General features: G+C 69.2%; 1 protein-coding gene across 2 annotated transcripts; it reads left to right on the plus strand.

The window, feature by feature from the left end:
• Positions 1–997: 997 nt before the first annotated feature.
• LOC134509472 (WAS/WASL-interacting protein family member 1-like) lies at positions 998–4,801 on the plus strand. 2 transcript variants are annotated; one of them, XR_010069341.1, is made up of 3 exons: positions 998–1,454; positions 3,913–4,310; positions 4,517–4,801. XR_010069341.1 is itself a non-coding variant. In XM_063322014.1 (2 exons), the coding sequence occupies exons 1-2, from the start codon at positions 1,095–1,097 to the stop codon at positions 4,165–4,167; spliced, it is 615 nt and encodes a 204-aa protein (XP_063178084.1). In that variant the 5' UTR covers positions 998–1,094; the 3' UTR covers positions 4,168–4,801. The 2 variants fall into 2 exon arrangements, 1 of the variants encoding a protein (XP_063178084.1); XM_063322014.1 differs by having other exon boundaries at positions 3,913–4,801.
• The last annotated feature ends 6,990 nt before the right edge of the window (positions 4,802–11,791 follow it).

Consider the following 11,791-nt stretch of genomic DNA (forward strand, 5'->3'; position numbering starts at 1 on the left):
GGGACTGGGAGGGACTGGGACGGACTGGGGGGACTGGGAGGGAATGGGGGAGACTGGGATGGGGATATGGGGGGACTGGGAGGGACTGGGATGGGGATATGGGGGGGACTGGGGGGACTGGGAGGGACTGGGATGGGGTATAGGGAGGAGTGGGGGGACTGGGACAGACTGGGAGGGACTGGGACGGACTGGGGGACTGGGAGGGAATGGGGGAGACTGGGATGGGGATATGGGGGGGACTGGGGGGACTGGGAGGGACTGGGATGGGGTACAGGGGGGAGTGGGGGGACTGGGAGGGACTGGGAGGGACTGGGATGGGGGTGTGGGAAGGAGTGGGGGGACTGGGAGGGAATGGGGGAGACTGGGATGGGGATATGGGAGCAACTGGGAGGGACTGGGATGGGGATATGGGGGGGACTGGGGGGACTGGGAAGGACTGGGATGGGGGTGTGGGAAGGAGTGGGGGGACTGGGAGGGACTGGGATGGGGATATGGGGGGGACTGGGAGGGACTGGGAGGGAATGGGATGGGGATATGGGAGGGACTGGGGGGACTGGAGGGACTGGGAGGACTGGGATGGAGCATGGGGGGGTATGGGAGGGACTGGGATGGACTGGGATTGGGTACGGGGGGGTATGGGATGGATTGGGATGGACTGGGATGGGGATATAAGGGGACTGGAGGGGACTGGGATAAGGGTACAGGGGGACTGGGATGGACTGGGTTGAGGTATGGGGGGTACTGGGGGTACTGGGAGGGACTGGGATGGTGGATGAAGGGGACTGGAAGGGACTGGGGGGACTGGGAGGGACTGGGATGGGGTACGGGGGGAGACCGGTTGGACTGGGGAGGACTGGGAGGGACTGGAACGGGGGTAGGGAGGGACTGGGAGGGACTGGGATGGACTGGGATGAGGCATGGGGGGGTACTGGGGGCACTGGGAGGGACTGGGATGGTGGATGAAGGGGACTGGAGGGGACTGGGGGCACTGGGAGGGACTGGGATGGGGTACGGGGGGAGACTGGTTGGACTGGGGAGGAACTGGGGAGACTGGGACGGGGCTCCAGGGGAACTGGGGGGGACCGGGATGGGGTATGGGGAGCTGGGGGGGGGGGGACCGGGGTGGACTGGGGGGGTTACTGGGAGAGACTGGGGCTTACTGGGAAGTGGGAGCCGCCGGGGGGGCCGAGAGGGACCCCGGGCTGGGGTCTCCCCCCCCACTCCCCCCCCCCTCGCTGTCTCTGTGTCCCCCCCCGTGTCCCCCCGTGTGTCCCCCCCCCGCCGTGTCCCCAGGGGGTCCCTCGGGGGGGCCGTCGCCGCTGGAGCGGGGGCTCCACGCCGTGGTGGGCACCTTCTACCAGTACGCCCGGGCCCCGGGGGGGGGGCGGGAGCCCGGCCTGGCCCCCCCCGACTTCCAGCGCCTGCTGCGCCGCGAGCTGGGCCACCAGCTCACCGTGAGTGGCCCCGAGCCGGGGGGCAACGGGGAGCCGGGCTGGCCCCAGGGTGTCCCCCCCCACATGGCCCCGCGACCCCCACGTGGCCCCAGGGGGTCCCCACGGCCCCACATCTCCCCACAGCCCCCCGTGTCCCCAAGGGGTCCCTCCACGTGTCCCCACGGCCCCCACGTGTCCCCAGGGTGTCCCTCTGTGTGTCCCCAGGGCCCCCTGTGACCCCAGGGTGTTCCCAAGGTGTCCCCCCATGTATCCCCAGGGTGTCCCCAGAGTGTCCCCCTGTGTGTCCCCAAGGCCCCATGTGGCCCCAGGGTGTCCCCACGGCCCCACATCTCCCCATGGCCCCACGTGTCCCCAAGGGGTCACCCCACATGTCCCCACGGCCCCACGTATCCCCAGGGTGTCCCCAGAGTGTCCCTCTGTGTGTCCCCAAGGCCCTGTGTGGCCCCAGGGTGTCCCCCCACATGTCCCCACGGCCCCCACGTGTCCCCACCAGCTCACCGTGACTGTCCCCAAGCCGGGGGGCAACGGGGACCCGGGCTGTCCCCAGGTTGTCCCCCCCACATGGCCCCAGGGTGGCCCCAGGGTGGCCCTCCACATCACCCCAGGGTGTCCCCATGGCCCCACATCTCCCCATGGCCCCCACATGTCTCCAAGGGGTCCCCCCACGTGTCCCCACGGCCCCAACGTGTCCCCAGGGTGTCCCTCTGTGTGTCCCCAGGGCCCCGTGTGGCCCCAGGGTGTCCCCCCACATGTCCCCGGGGTGGCCCCAGGGTGTCCCTCTGTGTGGCCCCAGGGTGTCCCCACGGCCCCACATCTCCCCACGGCCCCCCGTGTCCCCAAGGGGTCACCCCACGTGTCCCCACGGCCCCCACGTGTCCCCAGGGTGTCCCTCTGTGTGTCCCCAGGGCCCCGTGTGGCCCCAGGGTGTCCCCAGGGTGTCCCCCCACGTGTCCCCGCGGTCCCCACGTGTGTCCAGGATGTCCCCAGGGTGTCCCTCTGTGTCGCCCTGGGGCGTCCCCCTGGCCCCACGTGGCCCCAGGGTGGCCCCAGGGTGGCCCTCCACATCTCCCCAGGGTGTCCCCATGGCCCCCACATGTCCCCACAGCCCCACATGTCCCCAAGGGTTCCCTCTGTCTGTCCCCGTGGCCCCACATGTCCCCATGGCCCCCACGTGTCCCCACAGCCCCACGTGTCCCCACCACCTCACCGTGAGTGTCCCCTCCCCGGGGGGCAGCGGAGACCCGGGCTGTCCCCAAGGTGTCCCTCCACGTGGCCCCAGGGTGTCCCCATGGCCCCCCATGTCCCCACCGTGTCCCCAGAGTATCCCCCCACATGTCCCCACCACCTTATGTGGCCCCAGGGTGTCCCCATGGCCCCACGTGTCCCCGGGGTGGCCCCAGGGTGTCCCTCCGGATGGCCCCAGGGCAGCCCCAAGGCCACACTTGTCCCCACGTGTCCCTCCATGTGTCCCCAAGGTGTCCCTCTGGGTGTCCCCAGGGTGTCCCCATGGCCCCACGTGTCCCCACGGTGTCCCTCTGGGTGGCCCCACAGTGTTCCCATGGCCCCACCTCTCCCCGTAACGGCCCCAGGGTGTCCCTCCTTGTGGCCCCACAGCCCCATGTGTCCCCAAGGTGTCCCTCTGGGTGTCCCCAGGGTGTCCCCATGGCCCCACGTGTCCCCACCGCCCCACACAGCCCCAGGTTGTCCCTCCATGTGTCCCCAAGGCGTCCCCACGGCCCCACGTGTCCCCAAGGCTCCAAGTGTCCCCATGGTGCCCCTCCATGTGGCCCCACAGTCCCACCTGTCCCCATAATGTCCCCGGCTCACCTGGTGGCCCTGCCCTGTCCCTCCACGTGTCCCCGTGTCCCCGTGTCCCCCCTGCCCAGCCATGGGGCCTGGCCATGAGCGATGCCACCACCTCTGTGCCCATGTCCCCACAGTGTCCCCCCACCTGTCCCCGGGTCCCCCTGCCCACCCATGGGACCCATCCAGGAGTGATGCCACCACCCCGTCCCAACGTCCCCTCCTGTCCCTGCCGTCCCCGTGCCCCCTTTGGCTGTCCCTGTGTCCCCATGTCCCCCTCGGCCATTCCTGTGTCCCCTTGGCTGTCCCCGTGTCCCCTGCCCAGCCATGGAACCCATCCACCATTGACGCCACCTCCTCCCCCATGTCCCCTCCTCTCCCTGCCGTCCCCACGTCCCCTTGGCCGTCCCCGTGTCCCCCTCGGCCGTCCCCGTGTCCCCCTCGGCCGTCCCCGTGTCCCCATGTCCCCCTTGGCCATTCCTGTGTCCCCTTGGCCGTCCCCGTGTCCCCATGTCCCCTGCCCAGCCATGGGACCCGTCCACCATTGATGCCACCTCCTCTCCCATGTCCCCTCCTCTCCCTGCCGTCCCCACGTCCCCTCGGCCCTCCCTGTGTCCCCGTGTCCCCGCGTCCCCTGCCCACGCCCTGCCCGCAGGACACGGGGCAGCCCGAGGCGGTGGCCGCCATCTTCGCGCTGCTGGACGCCAACGGGGACCGGGTCATCTCCTTCGCCGAGTACTGGCAGCTGGTGGCCTGGCTCTGCCACGTCCTGCGCCACCGGCACTACGGGGCTGCGCCCGCCCCCCCGCCCCCCCCGCTCTGCGGGGACACCCCCGGCCACCACCCCGACCCCCAACCTGCCCCGCCGGCCCCAGCCCACGGGGACGGGGACGGGGACGGGCGCCACTGACCCCCGGCCAGGCGGGGACGGGGATGGGGACGTCGCCAGGGGCTGGGGGGCCTTGTCCCCAAACCTGTGATGGGGACAGGGGTGTCATCAGGGCCAGGGGGTCCTTGTCCCCAACCTGTGATGGGGACAGGGACGTCCCCAAGGTCAATGGGTCCTTGTCCCCAACCTGTGATGGGGACAGGGGTGTCACCAGGGCCAGGGGGTCATTGTCCCCAACCTGTGATGGGGACAGGGACGTCCCCAAGATCAATGGGTCCTTGTCCCCCAGCCTGTGATGGTGACAGGGACGTCCCCAGGGGCAATGGGTCCTTGTCCCCAAAACTGTGATGGGGACAGGGACGTCCCCAAGATCAATGGGTCCTTGTCCCCAAACCTGTGATGGGGACAGGGACGTCCCCAAGGTCAATGGGTCCTTGTCCCCAAACCTGTGATGGGGACAGGGACATCCCCAGGGGCAATGGGTCCTTGTCCCCAGCCTGTGATGGTGACAGGGACGTCCCCAAGGTCAATGGGTCCTTGTCCCCAACCTGTGATGGGGACAGGGACGTCCCCAAGGTCAATGGGTCCTTGTCCCCAAACCTGTGATGTGGACAGGGGTGTCACCAGGGCCAGGGGCTCCTTGTCCCCAACCTGTGATGGGGACAGGGACGTCCCCAGGGGCAATGGGTCCTTGTCCCCAACCTGTGATGGGGACAGGGACGTCCCCAAGGTCAATGGGTCCTTGTCCCCAACCTGTGATGGGGACAGGGACGCCCCCAAGGTCAATGGGTCCTTGTCCCCCATGATGGTGGTGACAGGGACGTCGCCAAGGTCAATGGGTCCTTGTCCCCACCCCACCGTGGGGACAGGGACGGTGGCACCCAGAGGGACACAGGGCTGGCGCGTGCCCCATTTCCTGGCGGTTTGACCCCAATTCCCCCCCGGCAGTGGGGCAGGGTGGCCCCAGCCCCACATTCACCAGAGATGGGGAAGGGGCGGGGGGGGAGGAATCGGGCCCCACGGGGACGTCCCCGTCCCCTCTCTGTCCCCGGGGGCACTGGGGCGGGGGGAGAAATGTCCCCAAAACCAGTCGAACATGGAAAATCCCGGAATTATAATAAAAAAGACCCAAAAAGGGACCGTTGTGGTTCGGAACGTGCAAATGGGGGGCTGGGGGGAGGTGGGAAAGGTGGGTGCTGCCCCACAGGGACCCCCTGCCCCATAGGGAGCCCCCCCGACATACAGGGACCCTCCCTGCCCCATAGGGTCCTCCTCTAACCCATAGGGTCCTCTCCTGCCATACAGGGACCCATGTGCCCCATAGGGTCCTCCCCTGCCCCATAGGGACCCCTCTGCCCCATAGGGTCCTCCCCTGCCCCATAGGGTCCTCCCCTGCCCCATCGGATCCCCCTGACCCACGGGGTCCTCTCCTGCCATACAGAGACCAGGGATCCTCCCTGCCCCATAGGGTCCTCCCCTGCCCCACGGGGACCTTCCCTACCCCATAGGGACCCCTCTTGCCCCACAGCGACCCGTTCCTGCCCCACAGCATCTCCCTGTAGCCCCATGGGGAGCCCTCGCCTGGCTTGGGGGGGGGGGGGGGGCGGGGCCTGGGAAGGGTGTGGGGCTTGGGAAGGGGGCCATGGGGCAGGAGAGGACCCTATGGGGCAGAGGGGTCCCTATGGGGCAGGGGAGGGCCCTATGGGGCAGGTGGGTCCCTGTGCAGCAGGAGAAGACCCCATGGGTCAGAGGAACCCCATGGGACAGGAGAAGACCCAACGGGGTAAGGTGGTCCCTATAGGTCAGGAGGTCTCTATGGGGCAGGATGGGTCCCTATGGGGCAGGGAAAGACCCTATGGGGCAGGGAGGGTCCCTGTATGTTGGAGGGTCCCTATGGGGCAGGGGGGTCCCTGTACGGCAGGAGAGGACCCTATGGGTCAGAGGAACCCCACGGGACAGGAGAGGACCCTGTGGGGCAGGAGGGGTCTCTATGGGGCAGGGGAGGACCCTATGGGGCAGGGAGGTTCCCCATATGTTGGGGGTGCCCTATGGGGCAGAGGGCCCCTATGGGTCAGGAGAGGACCCTATGGGGCAGGGAGGGTCCCCGTATGTCGGGGGGGCTCCCTATGGGGCAGGGGGTCCCTGTGGGGCAGCACCCACCTTTCCCACCTCCCCCCAGCCCCCCATTTGCACGTTCCGAACCACAACGGTCCCTTTTTGGGTCTTTTTTATTATAATTCCGGGATTTTCCATGTTCGACTGGTTTTGGGGACATTTCTCCCCCCGCCCCAGTGCCCCCGGGGACAGAGAGGGGACGGGGACGTCCCCGTGGGGCCCGATTCCTCCCCCCCCGCCCCTTCCCCATCTCTGGTGAATGTGGGGCTGGGGCCACCCTGCCCCACTGCCGGGGGGGAATTGGGGTCAAACCGCCAGGAAATGGGGCACGCGCCAGCCCTGTGTCCCTCTGGGTGCCACCGTCCCTGTCCCCACGGTGGGGTGGGGACAAGGACCCATTGACCTTGGCGACGTCCCTGTCACCACCATCATGGGGGACAAGGACCCATTGACCTTGGGGGCGTCCCTGTCCCCATCACAGGTTGGGGACAAGGACCCATTGACCTTGGGGACGTCCCTGTCACCATCACAGGTTGGGGACAAGGACCCATTGCCCCTGGGGACGTCCCTGTCCCCATCACAGGTTGGGGACAAGGACCCATTGATCTTGGGGACGTCCCTGTCCCCATCACAGGTTGGGGACAAGGAGCCCCTGGCCCTGGTGACACCCCTGTCCACATCACAGGTTTGGGGACAAGGACCCATTGACCTTGGGGACGTCCCTGTCCCCATCACAGGTTGGGGACAAGGACCCATTGACCTTGGGGACGTCCCTGTCACCATCACAGGCTGGGGACAAGGACCCATTGCCCCTGGGGATGTCCCTGTCCCCATCACAGGTTTGGGGACAAGGACCCGTTGACCCTGGGGACATCCCTGTCACCATCATTGTGGGGAATAAGGACCCATTGACCTTGGTGACACCCCTGTCCCCATAACAGTTTTGGGGACAAGGACCCATTGCCCCTGGGGACGTCCCTGTCCCCATCACAGTTTTGGGGACAAGGACCCATTGCCCCTGGGGACGTCCCTGTCACCATCACAGGCTGGGGGACAAGGACCCATTGATCTTGGGGACGTCCCTGTCCCCATCACAGGTTGGGGACAATGACCCCCTGGCCCTGGTGACACCCCTGTCCCCATCACAGGTTGGGGACAAGGACCCATTGACCTTGGGGACGTCCCTGTCCCCATCACAGGTTGGGGACAAGGACCCCCTGGCCCTGATGACACCCCTGTCCCCATCACAGGTTGGGGACAAGGACCCATTGACACCAGAGACATCCCTGTCCCCATCACAGGTTTGGGGACAAGGCCCCCCAGCCCCTGGCGACGTCCCCATCCCCGTCCCCGCCTGGCCGGGGGTCAGTGGCGCCCGTCCCCGTCCCCGTCCCCGTGGGCTGGGGCCGGCGGGGCAGGTTGGGGGTCGGGGTGGTGGCCGGGGGTGTCCCCGCAGAGGGGGGGGGGGCGGGGGGGCGGGCGCAGCCCCGTAGTGCCGGTGGCGCAGGACGTGGCAGAGCCAGGCCACCAGCTGCCAGTACTCGGCGAAGGAGATGACCCGGTCCCCGTTGGCGTCCAGCAGCGCGAAGATGGCGGCCACCGCCTCGGGCTGCCCCGTGTCCTGCGGGCAGGGCGTGGGCAGGGGACGCGGGGACACGGGGACACGGGGAGGGCCGAGGGGACACGGGGACGGCCGAGGGGGACACGGGGACACGGGGAGGGCCGAGGGGACGCGGGGACGGCAGGGAGAGGAGGGGACATGGGAGAGGAGGTGGCATCAATGGTGGACGGGTCCCATGGCTGGGCAGGGGACATGGGGACACAGGGACGGCTGAGGGGACACGGGGATGGCTGAGGGGGACATGGGGACACGGGGACGGCCGAGGGGGACACGGGGACGGCCAAGGGGACGTGGGGACGGCAGGGAGAGGAGGGGACATGGGGGAGGAGGTGGCGTCAATGGTGGACGGGTCCCATGGCTGGGCAGGGGACACGGGGACATGGGGACGGCTGAGGGGACACGGGGATGGCTGAGGGGACACGGGGACATGGGGACGGCTGAGGGGACACGGGGATGGCTGAGGGGACGTGGGGACAGCAGGGAGAGGAGGGGACATGGGGGAGGAGGTGGCGTCAATGGTGGATGGGTTCCATGGCTGGGCAGGGGACAGGGGGACGGCCAAGGGGACACAGGAATGGCCGAGGGGGACATGGGGACACAGGGACGGCCGAGGGGGGCACGGGGACAGCAGAGACAGGAGGGGACATTGGGACGGGGTGGTGGCATCACTCCTGGATGGGTCCCATGGGTGGGCAGGGGGACCCGGGGACAGGTGGGGGGACACTGTGGGGACATGGGCACGGAGGTGGTGGCATCGCTCATGGCCAGGCCCCATGGCTGGGCAGGGGGGACACGGGGACACTGGGAGGGACAGGGCAGGGCCACCAGGTGAGCTGGGGACAGTATGGGGACAGGTGGGACTGTGGGGCCACATGGAGGGACACCATGGGGACACTTGGAGCCTTGGGGACATGTGGGGCCGTGGGGACACCTTGGGGACACATGGAGGGACAACCTGGGGCTGTGTGGGGCGGTGGGGGACACGTGGGGCCATGGGGACACCCTGGGGACACCCAGAGGGACACCTTGGGGACACATGGGGCTGTGGGGCCACAAGGAGGGACACCCTGGGGCCGTTACAGGGAGAGGTGGGGCCATGGGGACACTGTGGGGCCACCCAGAGGGACACCGTGGGGACACGTGGGGCCATGGGGACACCCTGGGCACATGGGGAGGGACACCTTGGGGACACATGGAGGGACACGTGGGGACAAGTGTGGCCTTGGGGCTGCCCTGGGGACACGTGGGGCCATGGGGACCACCCTGGGGCCACGTAAGGTGGTGGGGACATGCGGGGGGATACTCTGGGGACACGGTGGGGACGTGGGGGGGGCCATGGGCACACCCTGGGGCCACGTGGAGGGACACCTTGGGGGACAGCCCGGGTCTCCGCCGCCCCCCGGGGAGGGGACACTCACGATGAGGTGATGGGGACACGTGGGGCTGTGGGGACACGTGGGGGCCATTGGGGACATGTGGGGCCATGGGGACACACAGAGGGACCCCTTGGGGACATGTGGCGCTGTGGGGACACGTGGGGGCCATGGGGACACACGGACGGACACCTTGGGGACACGGGGGGCTGAGGGGAGATGTGGGGCCAGGGGGACACCCTGGGGAGATGTGGAGGGACACCTTGGGGACACCCTGGGGCCACACGGGGCCCTGGGGACACACAGAGGGACACCCTGGGGACACGTGGGGGCCATGGGGACACGTGGGGGGACCCCTTGGAGACACGTGGGGGCCATGGGGAGACGTGGGGCCGTGGGGACACCCTGGGGAGATGTGGAGGGACACCCTGGGGCCACCCTGGGGCCATGTGGGGGGGACACCCTGGGGACAGCCCGGGTCCCCGTTGCCCCCCGGCTTGGGGACAGTCACGGTGAGGTGGTAGGGACACGTGGGGGCCGTGGGGACATGTGGGGGGACACCCTGGGGCCACATGGGGCCTTGGGGACACACAGAGGGACACACTCTGGGGACACCCTGGGGATACGTGGGGCCATGGGGACACGTGGGGGGACCCCTTGGGGGACACGGGGGGCCATGGGGAGATGTGGGGCCATGCGGACACCCTGGGGCCACACAGAGGGACACCCTGGGGCCATCCCGGGGACATGTGGGGGGACACCCTGGGGCCACACGGGGCCCTGGGGACACACAGAGGGACACCTTGGGGACACCCTGGGGTCACAGGGGGGCCCTGGGGACATACAGAGGGACACCCTGGGGACACCCTGGGGTCACGTGGGGCCCGTGGGGACACGTGGGGGGACCCCTTGGGGACACGGGGGGCCGTGGGGAGATGTGGGGCCGTGGGGGACCCCCTGGGGCCACGTGGGGGCCATGGGGCCACGTGGGGGGCCGCGGGGCCATGTGGGGGGGGGACACCCTGGGGCCAGCCCGGCTCCCCGTTGCCCCCCGGCTCGGGGCCACTCACGGTGAGCTGGTGGCCCAGCTCGCGGCGCAGCAGGCGCTGGAAGTCGGGGGGGGCCAGGCCGGGCTCCCGCCTCCCCCCCCGGGGCCCGGGCGTACTGGTAGAAGGTGCCCACCACGGCGTGGAGCCCACCGCTCCAGCGGCGACGGCCCCCCCGAGGGACACCCTGGGGACACGGCGGGGGGGGGGACACACGGGGGGACACGGGGGGGGGGACACAGAGACAGCGAGAGGGGGGGGGGATGAGTGGGGGGGGGAGACCCCAGCCGGGGTCCCTCTCGGCCCCCCCGGCGGCTCCCACTTCCCAGTAAGCCCCAGTCTCTCCCAGTAACCCCCCCAGTCCACCCCGGTCCCCCCCCCCAGCTCCCCATACCCCATCCCGGTCCCCCCCAGTTCCCCTGGAGCCCCGTCCCAGTCTCCCCAGTTCCTCCCCAGTCCAACCAGTCTCTCCCCCGTACCCCATCCCAGTCCCTCCCAGTCCCTCCCTACCCCCATCCCAGTCCCTCCCACTGCCCCCAGTCCCCTCCAGTCCCCTTCATCCACCATCCCAGTCCCTCCCAGTACCCTCCCAGTCCCCCCCCATGCCTCATCCCAGTCCATCCCAGTCCCCCCAGTCCATCCCAGTCCCCTCCAGTCCCCTTATATCCCCATCCCAGTCCCTCCCAGTCTCCCCCATACCCCATCCCAGTCCTTCCCAGTCCTCCCCTAGTCCCCCCCAGTCCCTTCCATCCCCTATCTCCAGTCCCCCCAGTCCCCCCCATACCTCATCCCAGTCCCCCCAGTCCCTCCCTGTCCTCATTCCTGTCCCCTCCAGTCCCTCCCAGTCCCCTTATACCCCCATCCCAGTCCCTCCCAGTTCCCCCATACCCCATCCCAGTCCCTCCCAGTCCCTCCCAGTCCCCCTGTACCCTCATCCCAGTCCATCCCAGTCCCCGCAGTCCTCTTATACCCCCATCCCAGTCCCTCCCAGTCCCCCTACACCGCCCTCCCAGTCCCTTCCTGCCCCCATCCCTGTCCCCTTTGTCCCCCCCCCCATCTTCATCCCCCTTTTTCCGTGTCCCGTCCCCGTGTCCCCCCCCGCCCCAGTGTCCCCTCCCAGTGTCCCCATTACCGCTGGCCGCCGGGGCGGTGGCACCCCCCTGGCTCTGCCCCATGTCACCCTAACGAGGCCCCTGCCATGACGAGAAACCTCGTTAACGACCCCATCCCGGCCCCCCCCCCCCACAATCCTCCCAGTACCCCCAGTAAGACCCACTCACTGGGACCGAGGTCCCCAAGGCCACCCCAGGGTCACTTCGGGGACGGCCTCGAACCACGTGGCCTCGGCTATTCCTGGCCCCCCCCACCCCCCCCCCCGCCCCGGCCACCGCTTCGGTGACACCGGTGACAGCTGCCACCCCCCCCCCCCGGAACCCTGGGTCCCTTTGAACCCGCCCCCCCCCCCCAAAAATCCCAAATTCGCCCAAATT

The sequence above is a fragment of the Chroicocephalus ridibundus genome, unplaced genomic scaffold (genome assembly GCF_963924245.1).
Source record: "Chroicocephalus ridibundus unplaced genomic scaffold, bChrRid1.1 SCAFFOLD_650, whole genome shotgun sequence".
NCBI lineage: Eukaryota > Metazoa > Chordata > Aves > Charadriiformes > Laridae > Chroicocephalus > Chroicocephalus ridibundus.